Source organism: Callithrix jacchus, chromosome 14 (genome assembly GCF_049354715.1).
Source record: "Callithrix jacchus isolate 240 chromosome 14, calJac240_pri, whole genome shotgun sequence".
Classification (NCBI taxonomy): domain Eukaryota; kingdom Metazoa; phylum Chordata; class Mammalia; order Primates; family Cebidae; genus Callithrix; species Callithrix jacchus.
In genome coordinates, this window is record NC_133515.1 from 88,669,616 (window position 1) to 88,688,394 (window position 18,779).

Sequence of the window (18,779 nt, forward strand, 5' to 3'; positions counted from 1 at the left end):
CCTTCCCAGAAGGATATATTCTTGTAAGACTTGGAGAATGAGCTCTGGATGCTCCCTCTTTTGGAGTGGCCAGTCCTCCATACTTGTCCTCAGCTCCCCCTCCCCAGAGAGGTAGACTTGGAGATGGCTTGCTGTGCCAGTGACTGAGTTAGTCAATTCAGTTCAAGGAGGATGTATTGGGAAGCACACTTGGCTCAGATCAAAATCACCTTCTCTCACTCAGCTTTTCCATGAATGAAGCATACTCAAGTCTGCTTTCCCATTAGTGACTCCTTCCCAAACTATAACACATAGTTGTTGACTCAGAGAGAAAACTGTTCTTCTTTCATGGACTAATACTACCTACCATCTTGCAGCCATCCAGGATTTGTATAATACATCTTATATTTTTATTACATCAGTCATCTTCTCTTATATGATTTTAGGATTTTTTTTTTTTGAGACAGAGTTTTGTTCTTGTTGCCCAGGCTGAAGTACAATGGCGTGATCTCATCTCGCCACAACCTCTGCCTTCCGGGTTCAAGCGATGTTCCTGCCTCGGCCTCCCAAGTAGCTGGGATTACAGGCATGCACCACCACACCCAGTTAATTTTATATTTTTAGTAGAGACAGGGTTTCTCCATGTTATCAGGCTAGTCTCGAATTCCCGACCTCAGATGATCCACCCGCCTCAGCCTCCCAAAGTGCTGGGATTACAGGTGTGAGCCGCCGTACCTGGCCTATGATTTCAGAATTTTATCTCATACTTAGGTAGGTCATCTACACCTCCAAAATTATAAAATAATTTTCATTAATGGGTTTAAATAGATGGGGAATGGTACCTAACAGTTACTGAAGTTTATAACATTATAACCCTGAATTATACATTAAAATTAGGCAAGACCCTGGTTTAAAGCATTTGAAATTATTTTATCTTTAGAAGAAATAGTTCTTCTCCACTCTAATCTCCTGGTCTCTCCATAGGTTTATTTGTATAAAAGGTTAGCATGAAACTTTTGTGAAGTCCCATATCTTGTAAGAATCAAAGAAAGCAACCGAAATTCCATGAGTTTCTTCAGCTTCTCTAAGTTGTGCCCTTGAGGTACATAGCTTTAATATAAAAGCTGAAGCAGGGTTTTCTGAACAGTCGCAGACAGCAAATATGGGATCTCATTGTAGGGTCCAGAGTTAGATACTTAAATTATGGATCTAAGACTGTCATTATTTATTCTGAATAACTTTGTACCATTTCTTATAACATTTAATGTCAAAAATATGTTTTTCCTATAAAGACATATATTAATGCATCCAGCTTTTTGTTAAAATACCTCTTCTTGTCAAATATTTCACAGATTAGTAATTTTATGGCATCAAACAGTTTTGAACAGACTCTTTCTATATTAGAGTTTTCTGCATCTGCCGAGGGTTGGCTGACTAACTGTTACTGGAACTGTGCTGCATCTGGGTGAACAGCTGTGCATTTCCCCTTTGCTCTATGCACATCCCATGACGTGGCCACTGCCATTGGCCAAAGCTTGGTAAGCACCCAGCAGAAATCCTTTATCACATAATAGCTGTAATGACCTCTGTATCCAAATCATATTTGTGCAAAAACACCCAGATCCCCAGTAAGAATGGCTGTTATTAAAAAGCCAAAAAATAACAGATGCTGGCAGGGTTGTGGAGAAAAAGGAATGCTTATACACTGTTGGTGGGCGTGTACATTAGTTCAGCCATTGTGGAAGACAGTGTCAGTTCCTGAAAAACCTAAAGACAGAAACACCATTCTACCCAGCAACGCCATGACTGGGTGTATACCCAAAGGAATACAAATCATTCTTTTATAGACACATGCAGCACTGTTCCTAGTAGCGAAAACATGGAATCAGCCTAAATGCCCATCGACAAGAGACTGGATAAAGAAAATGTGGTACATATACACCATGGAATACTATGCAGCCATAAAAAAGAATGAGATGTCCTTTGCAGGGGCATGGATGGAGCTGGAGGCCATTTTCCTCAGCAAACTAACACTGGGACAGAAACCAAATACCACATATTTTCACTTATAAATGGGAGCTAAATGATGAGAACATGTGGACACATAGAGGGGAACAGCACACAGTGGGGCCTTTCAGAAGGTGGAGGGAGAGGATCAGGAAAAATAACTAATGGATACTAGGCTTAATACCTGGGATGAAATAATCTGTACAACAAACCCCCAGACTCAAGTTTATCTATGTAACAAACCTGCACTTTCATCCCTGAACTAAAATAAAAGTTAAAAAAAAAAATACATCAAGATTCAATGTTGGGTTCATAGAGGCAATTAATGTGTAGCAATCCCAGCAGTTTCTTTTTTCTTGTCTTTTTTTTTTTTTTTTAAGACATGGTCTTGCTCTGTTACTCAGGCTGGAGTGCAGTGCAGTGGCATGATCACAGCTCATTGTGGCTTTGACCTCCTGGGCTCAGGTGATCATCCCACCTCAGCCTCCTGCATAGCTTGGGACTACAAGCATGTGCCACCACACCCAGATAATTTTTTGTGGAGATGACGTTTTGCCATATTAAGGTTTTGCCATGTTGCCCTGGTCTTGAATTCCTGTGGCTCAAGCAATCCACCTGCCTCAGCCTCCCAAAGTGCTGGGATTATAGGCGTGAACTGCCACAACTGGTCCCAGCAGTTACTTTCTATAAGAAGTAATGGAGGCCAGGCGCGGTGGCTCACACCTGTAATCCCAGCACTTTGGGAGGCTGAGGCAGGTGGATCATGAGGCCAGGAGTTTGAGACCAGCCTGGCCAACATGGTATAATTCCGTCTCTACTAAAAATAGAAAATTAGCCGGGTGAGGTGGCACATGCTTGTAATCCCAGCTACTTGGGAGACAGAGGCAGGAGAATCACTTGAACCTGGGAGGTGGAGGTTGCAGTGAGCCAAAATCACACTACTGTACTCCACCCTGGGCAACACAGTGAGACTCCATCTCAAAAAAAAAAAGAAGAAGAAGTAATGGAGGCCTGGTCCAGTGGTGGCTCATGCCTGTAATCCCAACTACTTGGGCAGCCTGAGGTGGGAGGATCACTTTGACCCAGGCCTTTGAGGCCAGTGTGAACAACATAATGGGACCCTGTCTCTAAAAAATAAAAATGAAATAAGGGAGCACTGCTTCACAATCCATGTTTAGAGGTGTCCAGGAAGCAACCTAGGAGTTCAGAGAAGCTGCCAGCCATTAAAAACTTATTCGTTTCCAAAAATCATTCTGTATATTGGAGGGACAAAGGCCAATCACCTACTGATTCACTTTGGACTTGGGAGTAGGTAGGTGACAGCAATAAGTTCCTGTTCACTTGAACTCCGCTCTATGACTGAGACCTGATTCAGCCTGTGGGTGCTTCCTGACACCCCATGAAACTTGGGCAAGTCTAGAGGACTCTGAACCTGATTGGTCCGTAAGACTGTAAAATTTGATATAAACATATATACAGTGTTTTTCTTTTTGAGACAGAGTATCATTCTGTTTTCCAGGCTGGAGGGCAGTGGCATGATCTTGGCTCACTGCAACCTCCACCTCCCAGGTTCAAGCGATTCTCATACCTTAGCCTCCCGAGTAACTGGGATTACAGCCACCCACCACCACCCCTGGCTAATTTTTTTGTATTTTTAGTAGAGACGGGGTTTCACCATGTTGGCCAGGCTGATCTTGAACTCCTGACCTCAGGTGATCCACCTGCCTTGGCCTCCCAAAGTGCTGAGATTAGATTACAGGTGTAAGCCACCACACCTGGCCAGATTTGATATTTTTATTAAGATCTTTTCTGATGCAGAATACAAAATTGAAAAATACAGAAAAGTAGAAAAACATACCAAGTCCTACCATTTAGTTACAATCACTGTTTATGTCTTGGTATATTTCATTTATTGATTGATTGATTTGATACAATATTACCTAAGGCCTCCAATGCAGGATGCTAGGCTCTGGGGGGTACTCAACACTTTGGAAAGTCTGCAGCATTTCCCTCCAGTCTTTTTCTAGATACTTCTGCACATGCAAAAATGTTTCAATCTTTTCTAAAATTATAGGAACAATCTAAAAGGTGTAAAATAAATCTCAAATCTATCAATAGTTTTGGACACTTCAGCTTTACTTGAACTAGGAATATGTTGCTCTCCTTGCTATTCTCACTATTAGTCATGAACTCAAAGTGGTTAAGATGAGAGATGAGTTAGGAATTAATTAGGGAAAATTATGTTCTAGGAGTGGAATATGGAGGACTGCTCCAGCTCCAGCTCCATCAGCTTTCTTTCTTTTTCTTTTCTTTTTTCTTTTTCTTTTTTCTCTTTTTTTTTTTTGAGATAGATTCTTGCTCTGTCACCCAGGCTGGAGTGCAGTGGCGTGATCTTGACTCACTACAAGCTCCACCTTCTGGGTTCGAGACCAGCCCAGCCAAGATTGCGTAACACCGACTCTACTAAAAACACAAAAAATTAGCTGGGTGTGGTGGTGCAAGCAGCCAAGACCAGGCTGGACCTTGTGATCTTCCCACCTCAGGCTCCCAAAGAGCTGGGATTACAGACATGAGTCACTGTGTCTGGCCAACTATACTTTGAATACTAAATGTAATCAATATTTTATATTTTGAAAATTAGCAGGTGAGAAATAGTATCTTCTTATTTTGATTTGTATAAATGTGAACACTGTTGTTTTAAGGCCTCTGAGCTCACATATTTGATGTTGCAAGCTAATTTCTTGGTTCCTGAGCCCACTTTTCTCTTTTTTCTACCTCTGTCCTTCCATTTATTATACATTGGTTTCTTCATTCTTTTGTTCTTTCCAGAAACATGTATTCATTCTCTACTATGTGTCAGCAGTGTTAGGCATTGGTAATACACAGATAATTATCTGTAAGACATTGTCCCTTGGATCAAGGAGATCATTATAACAGAGGACACAGACATATCAATCAAACTATTTCTTTTTTATTTTATTTATTTATTTATTTATTTATTTATTTATTTATTTATTTATTTATGTGGAGATGGAGTTTTACTCTTGTCGCCCAGGCTGGAGTGCAATGGCATGATTTCAGATCACTGCAACCTCCACCTCACAGGTTCAAGCAATTCTCCTGCCTCAGCCTCCTAAGTAGCTGGGATTATAGGCACCCGCCACCACCCCTGGCTAATTTTGTATTTTTAGTAGACACAGGGTTTTGCCATGTTGGGCAGGTTGGACTCAAACTCCCAACCTTAGGTGATCCACCCACCTTCGCCTCCCAAAGATGGGTGGATCACCTGAGGTTAGTGAGCCACCACGCCCAGCCATTATCAAACTATTTCTATTCCTTCTTCAGTGAATTGCCTGTTCCCATCTTTTGCCTATTTTCTATCTTATTGATATGAACACTAGAAGAAAGGTCCTATGTTGAGAAAATTATTCTTGTTAGGCCAAACTTAAAAGTTTTTAGACAGTCAAATTTATTGCCTTTTTGGCTTCTCAGTTTTATGTCTTGTTTAAAAAAACCTTTCTCACTTCAAAATTATTTCATGTCATAACTTGATAATTTCTTCTAGTATTTTCTCAGATCCTTTTTTACATTTAAGACTCTAGGTCAGTGCAGTGGTGCACACCTGTAATCTCAGCTATTTGGGACGGTAAGGTGGGAGGATAGCTTGAGCCCACAAGTTTGAGGCTATGGAGAGCTACAGTCATGAGCTTTGATCATGCTACTGCACTCTAGCCTGGGCAACAGAGGGAGGCCTTGTTTCTAAAAGAAAGAAACAGAGCGAGAGTGAGAGTAAGCGAGAGATTGAGAGAGAAAGAGATAGAGAGAAAGAAGGAAAGAGACAGAGAAAGAGAAAGGAAGGAAGGAAAGAGAGTGAGAAAAGAGAAAAAGAGAAAAAGAAAGAGAAAGAAGAAAAAGGAAGGAAGGAAGAGAGAGAGAAAGGGAAGAAGGGAAGATTCTTGTCTATCTGGAAATTATTTTAGAGTAAAAATTAGCTCTCATATTTTTATCTTTTTCAAAAATTTTTTATTTTCCAACCTTGACTCTTCAATCAGTGATCCACCTTCTGAGGAGTTCCAGAACAATCCAGATTTCCCAGGTCCTTGGGAACATGACTGAACCTGGCTTATTGACATGTTGCTGGTTGTGACTTCAAACCCCTAAGCCTCTCCTGCTCTCTGAGCTTTTGGTCCAGAGCCCAAGAGGAGCCTGGGCACCATTCTCACTGAAGCACATGGGCTCCAGGTGGCCCCCAGAGACCTGGATCCTCATTTGACTCAGAGTCTCAGGCTGTAGCGCTTCCTCTGTAACTGCAGCCCTGGCTCCCCACCCCCACCACCACCCCCAACCCCCGCCTTCCCTCCTATCCCATCTGCACACTGCCCCGACAGCTCTTCCCTGCAGAAATTTGCATCATGGGCTTGCAGGGAAGGCTTCACTGAGCCATGGTCTGTTCAGCTGCCCCGCTGCTGCTCCTGGCTCTTCCCCTGGTGGGGTCACCAGTTGTCCAAGCATCCCAACCCGTAAGTGAGACTGGGGTGAGACCCAGGAAGGGTCTGCGGAGGCGACAATGGGGACCTCTGGTTGGGAGAGACAAGGCATGGAATGAAAGGACAGGTAGCAGGAAAGGGCAGAGGCGACAGGAGGTAGTGTGTAAGGAAAGTGTCTGCTTTGTTATGCGATCTCTGAGAACTCAGTCTTGTTCTCCTGGGTGTGGGGGATAGCTTCTGTTTCCTTATTTGAGTCCCTGTAAACTTCTATGACACCTGCTGCACTTGGGATAAAGGCTTGTCCAGTCAAGTTGGCCATTTGAAAAGAAAAAGAAAAAGAAAAGCTTTGTAGATTTCGGAACTATTGGCTTAGAGGATGGGAGAGAATCTGAGGAAAGGCATCAGAGTCTAGAGGGTGCTTTTCCATCTGTGTTCTCCCCAGCAGATAGCTGTCTCCATGCCTGTGTCTATATCTGTATGTCTCTAAGCCTAAATCTATCTACACTACTAAATCTCTGTCTTCGTGTAAATGTATATCTGTATCTGTACCTAAATCTGTCTATATCTATACCTTGTTTTAGACATGCTCTCACCATGTTGCCCAGGCTGGACTTGAACTCCTGGGCTCAAGTGATCCTCCCACCTGAACCTCCCAAGTAGCCAGGACTAAAGGCCTCTGTGACCAGATTATATTCATATCTTAACCATATTCTTATCTATATCGCTATCTGGTATTGGCTAGATAGCCACACGCACAGGCAGGTGCATATGGACAGGGCTCAGGTCTGTGGCGCTGGGAGCCCCTCCAGATTTCCTGGAGGAAGGACTGCCTGGTTCTCTCTCCTTGGCCCAGCTCCTTCCTCACCATCCTACCAGACAGACCCTTCCCTACCTGCCCCATCCCCTTATCTTCTAGCTTTGGCAAATGGCCCAAGAGACAGACAGTGTGGGCCCAGACCTCCACCCTCACCCTGACAGAGGAAGAATTGGTGAGGAAATAATATACAGGAACCAAAGACTAAGGAAAGAGGCTGCTCACCCTGCTGTCAAATCCTACAGAAGGAATAAGCTCCCCAAGTGCCTGGACCCCAGCCAGCTCTGTCCAGCCCACTGCTGGAGCTCCAGAGCCAGCTATTTCAATTAGCCCAGAGGCCCAGGGACAGGTAAACTCAGGGAGGAATTAAACAAAGCATGTTGACTTCCCAGGGTGTGCCTGGTTCCTGGTCTTGTGTGGGATCTGTGGGCTCTAACAGGGCTCCTGGGGTTGCATCTCTGGCAACCCCTAGAGGAAGCAGGCTGTTGAGACTGAGTCATGCTGGCTGAGACTAGCCAGGCTGGCCCCTGAGGTGTCTTTGGAAGAAACTTGAGGTCTTTCCTCTGTGTTCTGTTCCAGGGACAGAGTCAGGCTGGAGGCAAATCTGGATCTGGGCCGCTCCTGGACCAAGAGAGTGAAGCAGAGGGTGAGTGGATGGACAGGAGGAGGAGGGAATGAGGTGGGAACACAGGATCCTTAGAGGAGAGGGCGGACGCAGCGAGGGAGTGGTAGCGGAGAGAGAGGACTGGCTCTGATCGCAGACAGGTCAGTGACCAGTTCTCTAGCAGTGAGGCCTGGAGATGAACTCCTTTGTCTTTGGAGCCTCATCCATAAAATAGACGTTGCTGGGCGGAGGGCATGAAGCCGTGTATCTGAAGGCACTGTGCCTAAGGGAGTAGTTCCCTTCCTGAGCCCTGTCTTTATGCACCTGAACAGGCTGTGGGAGGGGTTCTGTCCTGCATTCCTGGGACAAGCCAGTGAGGTAAGAGAATCCAGAGGGCTTGTGGCCTCACTGCCTGTCCTCGCCAGCTGTCCCCTCTGCTCCTGTAGAATCAGTGCTGGTCTCCGTCTATGTACATCTGGACTTTTCAGATAAGACCTGGCCCCCTGCGGTCTCCAGGACCCTGGATCTCCCTGCTGCCTCAGCTTCCTCTGCTCCAAGGCCTCTTCTCACTGGCCTCAGACTCACAACAGGTACCGCTTCTGTGGGAAGGGGTCTGAGAGTGAATGAACATGGGCTCCTGGGCCTCCTGCAGCCAGCTTGCCTGAGATGCTGGGAGCCCCTCTGTGTTTCCTGGAGGAAGAACTGCCTGGTTCTCTCTCTATGGCCCAGCTCCTTCCTCACCTCCCTACCAGACAGACCCTTCCCTGCCTGCCCCATCCCCCTATCTTCTAGCTTTGGCTGATGGCCCAAGGAACAGGCAATAGGGCCCAGACCTCCACCTTCAGCCTATTCTCTTGCCTCATGTGACCTCTGCTGCTTCAAGTCCTGACTAAGGGGGTAGTCCCGATGTGTGGGCCTGACTGAGGCACGTGGAGTTTGGGGATTGGGCCAGATACCCAGCCCTAAAGCCTCTCAGGCATCGGGCAGGTGTTGGCCCTACCTGCCTAGCTGCGTCAGACAGTCTGCCCACTCCCTCTTCCCTTCTCTCTGTCACAGAGTGTCATGTCAACCATGAGGGGTATTTCTATTGTGCTTGCCTCTCTGGGTACCAGTGGAACACCAGCATCTGCCTCCATCACCCTCCCTGTCAAAGCCCCCACAACCACCAGCCCTGTGGCTGCCTTATCTTCAGCCATCCCGAACCTGGGTACTGCCAGCTGCTGCCACCTGGTGAGGAAGGTTGGGAACTTGGAAACCAGTGGCCTTAAGTGAAATAAATGCTCTCAGTGGTTTCTTCCTCTCTGAACCTGTAGTTTGGCCAGCAGGCCCAAGCCCTTCTGGGTAGGAGAAAAAGCCAGCCATCATAGCAGATCACAGGCCCTGAGCTTGGAACCTGTGTAGGGAGACTAATGATGGGGTGGCGGGGGGTGGGGGTGGGCGTCCAGAGACATAAGGACAAGGAGAGAAAGTGCTAGAGTAACCCTGCCTTTTTTTTTTTTTTTTTTTTGAGACAGAATCTCGTACTTGCTGCCCAGCTGGAATGCAATGGCATGATCTTGGCTCACTGTAACCTCCACCTCCCGGGTTCAAGCAATTCTCCTGCCTCAGCCTCCTGAATAGCTGGGATTACAGGCACCTGCCACCATGCCTGGCTAATTTTTGTATTTTTAGTAGAGACGAAGTTTCACCATGTTGGCCACGCTAGTCTCAAATTGCTGACCTCGGGTGATCCACCCACCTCAGCTTCCCAAAGTGCTGGGATTGCAGACGTGAGCCACCACTCCCAGCCATGACCCTGCTTTTTACCTAAGGAGGCAGGAAGCAGCTCCAGCAGCCCCAAGATACCTGGGGGAGGGAGAGACATAGACCAGAAAGGTTCTTGCTTTGCTTTCCAATAACAGATAGAGTCTTTCAGGCTGGATTGCAGCAGGCCACATTCAGATGCCCAACCAGGGACAAAAATAAAAAATAAAAAAAGCTAGAGAGGGAGTATGGAGGAATGGGTTCCAGAGTCAGGGGAGGAGCAATTGCTCAGCTGCATCTGAGGGCCAGGAGTCCCTCCTCCAGGGGTCCCCTGTCACTTGCCTCCCTGCAGTCCCCGGGATCCTGAGCCTGAACTCCCAGCTGCAGATGCCTGGCGACACGCTGAGTCTGACTCTCCTTCTGAGCCAGGAGGCCACTGACCTGAGCTGGTTCCTGAGGCACCCAAGGAGCCCCAGCCCTATCCTTCTGCAGCCAGGGACACAGGTTTCTGTGACTTCCAGCCAGGGCCAGGCTGCCCTCAGCATCACAAACATGTCCAGTCACTGGGCAGGTAGCCAGCCTGGCTTCCTCTCCTTGCCTCCCTTTTCTTTCCTCTTGTTCCCCTTCTTCCTCCTCCTCTTCCTCCCATGTCTCCTTCCCTTCCCTTTCCTTCTTTTCTTTCTGCCTCTTCCTTAGCCTTTTCATCTTTCCATTTACCATTCTGGGGAAACAAAGGCTAAGAGATCCCTTGGTGTAAAAAACTGCAATGTGTCAAATTCTAAAAGTGGCCAACTTTTTCACTGTGATCTGGGACTTCTGAGACCCTTTTCAGGGTTCACAAAGTCACAACTACTGTCCTAATATCCTAAGATGTCATCTGCCCCTTTCACTGCCACTCCCTCGAGGGTAAACACGGCCCTTTCCAGAGGCTACATGGCTATCGTGAGATTGAATGCAAAAACAGATGGGAGAACCCAGACATGGGTCAGATTTGCAAACATGTAAAACAAAGTCACTTGCCTAATTATGTTTTGGAAAATGTCGTTATTTTTCATAAAAATGTCTCTGTTAACAAATACTAGAATGTGGAGAATATGGTCTCCATTTCTGCTGAGAACAGATCCATGTTTTTCAAGATGCTAAAATGGCAGGGGTGGTGCAGGAAGGCATCTGCTCTGGGGAGAGGGGTTCATTTTGGAATTCATGGGCTTGTGCTGATAACAAAAGAGATCTTGGCCAGGTGCGATGGCTCACACCTGTAATCCCAGCACTTTGGGAGGCTGAGGCGGGCAGATCATGAGGTTAAGAGATCGAGACCATCCTGGCCAACATGGTGAAACCCTGTCTCTGCTAAAAAAAAAAAAAATACAAAAATTAGCTGGGCATGGTGGCATGTGCCTGTAGTCCCAGATACTCGGGAGGCTGAGGCAGGAGAATTGCTTGAACCCAGAAGGTGGAGGTTGCAGCGAGCTGAGATCACGCCACTGCACTCCAGCCTGGCACCTGGCAACAGAGCAAAACTCTGTCTCAAAAAATAAATATATACAAAATAAAAAGATCTCTTTTAGAAATCTCTTCTACTTCCTAGAAATCCTTCTTGGGGACAGGGAATGTCCACTAAAGGGGCCACCCCGGGATCTTTCTTGCTGGTTTTAAGCACTGGGTGGCAGGCAGAGGACAGGAGCGAGGCTGTGGTATGGAAAGCGGCAGAGACTCTGTGGTGCAGGGGGGCCTGGAGGAAACCCAGTGTGCAGCCGACGCGTGTCTGCAGGTGAGTACATGAGCTGCTTCGAGGCCCAGGGCTTCAGGTGGAGCCTGCACAAGGTGGTGAAGGTGACTTTGAAGGCGACAGATGTGGCTCGACTTCCAGTCCGGCTGTCCATCTCCTGTGCCACCTCCCCTGGCTTCCAGCTGAGCTGCTGCATCCCCAGCACAAACCTGGTCTACACTGTGGCCTGGAGCCCCGGAGAGGGCAGCAGAGGTATGAGAAGGGGACAGCAGTCAGGGGTCAGAGGGACCAGGGGGCAGCTAGTCTCCTCCAGGAAGCTGGGTCTTCAGCTCATGAGAAACAGGCCACAGTTCAACCAGAGAATGGGGCCCCAGGCCATTTCCAACCACATCAGAGCCATCCCACGTCTATTGCCATCACATAATCACACGCGCAGAGAAAACTTTCTGCAAAATGCTGTCATCTACACAGCCTCATTTAACTCTCTATGGAATTAGTTTGATGATAGTCCCCATTTTACAAATGAGGAAATGGTAGAAACTGAGTCCTAGAGCTTGTTAGAGACCCCCTACCCCTCCAGCAAAATCCAAGCTCTCTCCCACTGTCCAAGTGGAGCTGACACAGCATTTAGCTCTTCCCCACTGCTTCCCTGTTTCTGAATTGCTAAAAAGACCGAAACAGCGTGTGGGAGCCTGCCGGGTTCCAGGCCTGTCCCTGGCCCAGGGACAGTTCCCTTCTCTCGTTTTGCCCTCAGCCTTCTCCTTCAATGAGTCGGGCTCTGAGTGCTTTGTGCTGGCTGTTCAGCGCTGCCCGGCAGCCGACACCACGTATACTTGTGACCTGCAGAGTCCAGGCCTGGCTCCACTCAGGGTCCCCATCTACATCACCATCATCCAGGGTGCGTAGGGCTTGGGGTCCAGTGGGCCGGCCCCAGCTGCTTGCCTTGGCAGCAGGGCTCTCTTGCATGGTGCATCCCTGCCCTGGGCAACAGAACTGGGCTCCGGGGCCTGCACAGACTCCTGCCCAAGGAGAGGCTTGGGTGAGGCTGTGAACGCTGAGTACCCCCTACTCGTCATTCTTCAGATGGAGACATCACCTGCCCTGAGGACTTCTCGGTGCTTACCTGGAATGTCACCAAAGCTGGCCACGTGGCACAGGCACCATGTCCTGAGAGCAAGAGGGGCACAGTGAGGCGGCTCTGCAGGGCTGATGGAGTCTGGGGGCCCATTAACAGCAGCTGCACAGATACGAGGCTCCTGGCCCTGTTCGCTAGAGCCAAGGTGAAGCTTCTGTCCTGCTGCCCACATGCTCCCTCCATGGCCCACCTCAGCCTCTCTAGGACCCAGCTTGCAGACCCTTTCCCCCTGAGGCCCAGCCCACAGGCTATTCAGCTTTTCTGAGCTGGAGCCAAGCAGTCAGGAAGTAGGTGTGGGAGGGCCCGAGGGGGCCAGCAATCTCCATGGGGCTGGGATGCCCTTCTCAAACCATAATTCCACCATGTGTCCTGCTTCCTGCTGTCTCGTCTGTCTCAGCTGCTGCAGGCAGGCCAGGGCAGGCCTGCTGAGGAGGTGCCACAGATCTTGGCACAGCTGCCAGGGCAAGCGGCAGAGGCAAGTTCACCCTCTGACTTACTGATCCTGTTGAGCACCATGAAATACCTAGCCAACGTGGTGGCAAAGGCCAGAATACAGCTTGACCGCAGTGTCCTGAAGGTGAGATCTCTGAGCCATAGTGGGGGCTAGCTGGGCAGTGGAGTGGGGGGTGGAGGATCCTCACCTGTGGGCACTTCTGACCCTCTGACATCACCATGGGCTGTCGGGCAGCAGAGCTCTCCAAAGTCCAGGGGTCTGCTCCTGGTCCATTTCTCCTCTTGGACAGCAGTTTCCAAGGCTGCGGATTGGAGAAGGCCTGGCGCTGGGAGCACATGGGGGCTGGAAGGCAGGAAAGAGTGTGGAGACATGAGGCCTGAGGCATGTGTATGCATGCAGATGTGTGGCTATGACACAGACAGGAGGTTTCCATGGAGATGCTGAAGTGTGCTTGGTGTGGCTGGGCTCACCTAAAACGGCTCTCAGTATGAGCATCCGTTGGTGACCCACAAGCTGCAGCCAAAAGTGTAACAAAGAGCAATGATATGTCACACTGTTCACACTTGGGAATACACAGCATCTGTGAATGCACAGAAATGTTTGTGGGCCTCACCTCCAGGACACATGCCCTCTACCACAGTCACCATTCCTAGCTTTGCAGACTTGGAGGGGCCAAAGAATAGGAGAAGTCCCCTCTTAGAACCTGGGTGGCCCCAAGGGATGGAGGGGGAAGAAGGGTTTTCAGCAGAGGGGCTGGGTGCAGTCAGGGGACAGATTCTTAAAGATGCCCCCAGGTGTTTGGCCCAACAGATCCCCATTCTTCCCATCAGGAAAGTCTCCCTGGACAGACCTGTCTTTCTCTCCCTTTTCTGTCCAACCTCAGGTGATACTCTGGACTGGGGAGGGAAGCTTTGGGGTCTGTAGTTCTCATTGCCCCGGCTCAGTGCTATGGGCGCCAGCAGACGGGGCTCATCTTTCTGTTGGGCGCCGCAGAATCTCCTGATTACCACAGACAAGGTCCTAGATATGGATACCGGTTCTCTGTGGACCCTGGCCCAAGCCCGGAAGCCCTGGGCAGGCTCAACTCTCCTGCTGGCGGTGGAGACCCTGGTGTGCAGCCTGCGTCCGCAGGACCAGCCCTTCGCCTTCAGCTTGCCCAATGTGCTGCTGCAGAGCCAGCTGTTCGGACCCACATTTCCTGCTGACTACAGCATCTCCTTCTCTACTCAGCCCCCGCTACAGGCACAGATTCCCGGGCACTCCCTGGCCCCACTGGTCCGTAACGGAACGGAAATAAGTATTACTAGCCTGGTGCTGCGAAAGCTGGACCACCTTCTGCCCTCAAACTATGGACAAGGGCTGGGGGATTCCCTCTATGCCACTCCCGGCCTGGTCCTTGTCATTTCCATCATGGCAGGTGACAGGGCCTTCAGCCAGGGAGAGGTCATCATGAACTTTGGGAACACAGATGGTTCCCCTCACTGTGTCTTCTGGGATCACAGTCTCTTCCAGGGCAAGGGGGGTTGGTCCAAAGAAGGATGCCAGGCACAGGCGGCCAGTGCCAGCCCCACTGCTCGGTGCCTCTGCCAGCACTTCACTGCCTTCTCCGTCCTCATGTCCCCCCATGCTGCTCCGGAAGAACCTGCCCTGGCGCTGTTGACTCAGGTGGGCTTGGGGGCTTCCATCCTGGCGCTGCTCATGTGCCTGGGTGTGTACCGGCTGGTGTGGAGAGTCGTGGTGCGGAACAAAGTCGCCTATTTCCGCCACGCTGCCCTGCTCAACATGGTGCTCTGCTTGCTGGCTGCCGACACCTGCTTCCTGGGCGCCCCCCTGCTGCCTCCTGGGCCCCGCAGCCCACTCTGCCTTGCTGCCGCCTTCCTCTGTCATTTCCTCTACCTGGCCACCTTTTTCTGGATGCTGGCACAGGCCCTGGTGTTGGCCCACCAGCTGCTCTTTGTCTTCCACCAGCTGCCCAAGCACCGAGTTCTCCCGCTGATGGTGCTCCTGGGCTACCTGTGCCCACTGGGGTTTGCGGGTGTCACCCTGGGGCTCTACCTCCCTCAAGGGCAGTACCTGAGGGAGGGGGAATGCTGGCTGGATGGGAAGGGAGGAGCGTTCTACACCTTCGTGGGGCCAGTGCTGGCCATCGTAGGCGTGAATGGACTGGTACTAGCCATGGCCTTGCTGAAGTTGCTGAGACCTTCGCTGTCAGAGGGACCCCCAGCGGAGAAGCGCCAAGCCCTGCTGGGGGTGATCAAAGCCCTGCTCATTCTCACACCCATCTTTGGCCTTACTTGGGGGCTGGGCCTGGCCACTCTGTTAGAGGAAGTCTCCACGATCCCTCATTACATCTTCACCATTCTCAACACTTTCCAGGTAGGTGACAGGGGGGTGGCTGTGCTTTTTGCCTTTTTAGATGGTCTAAGTCATGGCCGATCCCTTCTCTAGGAGGTACCCAGGTGGAGCAGAAGAAACATAGGTTCAGGAATTTTAGAAGGCTTAGGTGTGGATCCCACTTCCTCCGAGCACTGGCTGGATAACTTTGGACAAATTACATAACCTTTCTGAGCTGTGGTTTTCTTACCTGTAAAAAATGTTGGAGAAATCAGGAAATTGTCAGTACCCGATCCTTTGGTGTCCCTTTTCTAATCGCAACAATAAGAAAAGCACCTGAAATGGTGGTAACAGGAAAATTGAGACGGGAAGCCTTAGGATGTGAATTACACAGGAGGACAGAAGGAGCACGCTGATTCGGGTGGATCCCTTCCTCCTTGACCAGCTTACCCCCATGTTCCTCTTCTCAGGGTGTCTTCATCCTATTGTTTGGTTGCCTCATGGACAGGAAGGTGAGTCTGCCCACCTAACCCCCTGCCTCACTTGCAGCCCACAGGTTGGGGCTGTGGCTGGCATAAGCACAGCATTTACGCCTCCCACAGGTACAAGAAGCTTTGCGCAAACGCTTCTGCCACGCCCAAGCCCCCAACACCACCATCTCCCTGGTGAGTTCCTGGCTTCAGATCCTCAGCTCTCCTCTGAGAGCATGTCAGAAGGTGTTCCATGGCCTTCCCCAGAAGACATGGGCACAGCCAGAAGCTGAGAGAAGACTGGGGTTGGTTTTTAGAATGAGCAGGTTTCAGGTTCCAGCTTCCCACCGGTGGAGCAAGCAGCCCGGTCAGAGCCGTCAGAATAGGGTTCCTGGGTTCCTGATTATCATCGGGACTCCTGCTGACTCTCTTGCCTCTGGTTTTTCCATCTGAAAATCTGCCTCCAGTTAGCATTTGAAGGAAAAATGTGGGATCAGTACTCACAGGAGTTATTGTAGCTGAGAGCGCAATTTCTAGGATTCCTGTAGCCCAGGCAGGAGTGCATTTGAGAAAGTAAAAACAGATACAACCTCTTCAAGGGAGAGTTGACCAGAATAATTGCCCTGCAATTGGGCCTTTCCACCCCTTCCTAGGCCACAAATGAAAGCTATATCTTGGAACACAGTAAAGGCGGAAGTGACACTGCCAGGTGAGAACTCAGCTTTCTCAGGGCAGCCTAAGCAGGGTGGATTGAGGATGGTGTGGCAAAGGGCCTCCTGGCAAAGTTCTGGACAGAAGCCTTCTCTTTCCGTACCCAGCCCACACCAAAGGGTAGGAAACAGGTTTTCAGGGTAGCCAGTGCTGGATGGGTGGGGACGGTGGAAATGTTGGAGAGCAGAAGGCATAGCACCTTCTCCTGCTTCCCAAGAAAGCTAAGGGACTTTCACCACCACCAGTCCTTGACTCACTTTCCTGAAAATTCCTTTTCACGTGATAACACTTTTAATTATCATGAGAATCTTGCCTCAAAGGGATTGCCATGGGTGGGCTTGGTATCCAGAGGGGAGGGCAGCCTGCAGAAGCTGGGCTCAGTATCCATTCACCAGCCCCGAGCTCTTTCACAGGAAGTCAGATGCTTCAGCGTGAACCACACACAGAGCCATGTTCCTGCAAAGGAGTTGATGCTGTGTACTCTTCCCTCCTCCCAGAGCTCAGCCCTTGAAAAAGGCAGGCTTATATTTCCCTTAGTCACACTTATTTATCTTACAGCTCACCCTTTCTCATTTCTAAGTATCCAGCAAGAATAGCAGAAAAAACTAGCTAAAGGCTAACTAGCTAAGCCTGCCTTTGCACCAGAAATTCTCAACAGATATTAAAGTGCAGAATAATTACGAGGAAACTTTCTCAACCAGTTTTAAACTACAACAGTACATGTTTTGAATAGATTGGATGAAATTGGTTTTAATTGACCTATTCAGTGATTTCTGATTATTTCTTTTTCAATAGTTATGAAGAAAGGACGACTAATTGACAGGAACTTCTGATCTTCCAAACACTGGAGACGAAGGGCAGAATTTGATTTGTCTCTTTTCCAGTTTAGGAAAAGATGAAGCTAATTGGTCCCTCTTTCTTTAACCTTTAAAAAAATCAGTATAAAGTGTAAGTTTAATAACCATATCCATGTATAGAAACAGGCATTCATATGAGCACATTGTAAGAATGGGTTATAAAAATTTAAAGTTTAATATGAATTTATGTCAATTAATGAAGTTTAATTGATATTTGAAAATGAATACTAGATATAAAGAAGATAGATTTAGAAAAAATATTTTTGAAGACACCAAGATAGCTATCTGGCTTATGGAATTCACAAGAGGAAGATGACGGGATTCTGAGAAATTTTTAAACTAGATAAATGAAAAAGTCTAATGAATCGGTCTTTGTTAACTATGCAATTCATGGATTTTTTTAAATAAAATGGGATGGGGCATTTTCTGTTAAAATAAAAAATGGATATGCTATCATATGCCATTGAAAATACCTTTCTTATAAACACAATGCCTTCACTTAATGATTAGTGTGAATATTTTAATTGTGTATAAATTGGCCCAAATGTTTCTATAAGTGGATTCATTATACTTTTGGAGAGAAGCCAGCAACTCAGCAGGCCCATCATGGTGTTTCCATTCTTTTATTTTCTTTTTTTTTGAGACAGAGTCTTGCTCTGTTGCCAGGCTGGAGTATAGTGGTGCAATCTTGGCTCACTGCAACCTCCACCTCCCAGGTTCAAGTGATTCTCCTGCCTCAGCCTCCCGAGTAGCTGGGACTACAGGTGCATGCCACCACCCCCAGCTAATTTTTGTATTTTTAGCAGAGATGGGGTATCACCATGTTGGCCAGGATGGTCTCGATCTTTGACCTCATGATCTGCCTGCCTCAACCTCCCAAAGTGCTGAGATTACAGGCATGAGCCACCGCGCCCGGCCCATTGTGGTGTTTCTAATAGGCCTCACACTCGCTCCAGCCCTGTAGGAGGCAGGTGGTGACTAAGACAGGGCAGGCTCTGCCTCACAGCACAGGCATGTCTCATTTCCACTTCATTTCACTTTCACTTTATTGACAGTTACAGTTTTCATTTTATAAATTACAAAAATTTATTTCAGTTACAAATTCAAATAATATGCTCTCACTTTAGAAACATCAGGGGTCCCCTTTCTGAGTGCACTTCTGTGGATATATGTGCTCTAATTTTCCTTTGCAATTATTTGCCCATACTCAATGCATGCTTTCCTGGTAAAAACACTCAGAATTAGGCTGGGCATGGTGGCTCAGGGCTGTAATTCCAGCTCTTTGGAAGGCCCAGGTGGGCAGAACACATGAGGTCAGGAGTTCAAGACCGGCCTGGCCAACATAGTGAAACCCTGTCTCCACTAAAAATACAAAAATTCACCAGGCATGGTGGCACATGTCTGTAGTCCCAGCTACTTGGGAGGCTGAAGCAGGAGAATTGCTTGAACCAGGGA

At 48.5% G+C, this 18,779-nt stretch overlaps 2 protein-coding genes across 10 annotated transcripts in view; one reads left to right on the forward strand and one right to left on the reverse strand.

The window, feature by feature from the left end:
• Positions 1-17,780, forward strand: part of ADGRF3 (adhesion G protein-coupled receptor F3) — a 37,211-nt gene extending 19,431 nt beyond the window's left edge. For 2 of the 6 annotated variants that reach the window (XM_054244391.2, XM_078349710.1), the window contains 13 exons: positions 7,867-7,933; positions 8,338-8,481; positions 8,948-9,121; positions 9,987-10,205; positions 11,406-11,615; positions 12,118-12,261; positions 12,447-12,643; positions 12,896-13,075; positions 13,946-15,328; positions 15,757-15,798; positions 15,889-15,951; positions 16,410-16,465; positions 17,263-17,780. In XM_054244391.2, coding sequence (XP_054100366.1) covers positions 10,022-10,205; positions 11,406-11,615; positions 12,118-12,261; positions 12,447-12,643; positions 12,896-13,075; positions 13,946-15,328; positions 15,757-15,798; positions 15,889-15,951; positions 16,410-16,465; positions 17,263-17,287 — 2,484 coding nt within the window. In that variant the 5' untranslated portion in view covers positions 7,867-7,933; positions 8,338-8,481; positions 8,948-9,121; positions 9,987-10,021 and the 3' untranslated portion in view covers positions 17,288-17,780. Of the gene's footprint in view, positions 1-6,406; positions 6,507-7,866; positions 7,934-8,337; positions 8,482-8,947; positions 9,122-9,986; positions 10,206-11,405; positions 11,616-12,117; positions 12,262-12,446; positions 12,644-12,895; positions 13,076-13,945; positions 15,329-15,756; positions 15,799-15,888; positions 15,952-16,409; positions 16,466-17,262 lie in introns of those variants that run through there. The other 4 variants (XM_078349707.1, XM_078349708.1, XM_078349709.1 and 1 more) reach the window with 4 other exon arrangements.
• LOC100896839 (glucokinase regulatory protein) overlaps positions 13,160-18,779 on the reverse strand; it is a 54,810-nt gene continuing 49,190 nt past the window's right edge. For 3 of the 4 annotated variants that reach the window (XR_004733927.3, XR_004733930.3, XM_054244393.2), the window contains 2 exons: positions 15,537-15,622; positions 13,160-13,294 (listed from right to left, as the gene is read on the reverse strand). The gene's annotated coding sequence lies outside the window, so the exon portion shown is untranslated. The remainder of the gene's footprint in view (positions 13,295-15,536; positions 15,623-18,779) is intronic. The other variant, XR_013526727.1, reaches the window with a different exon arrangement.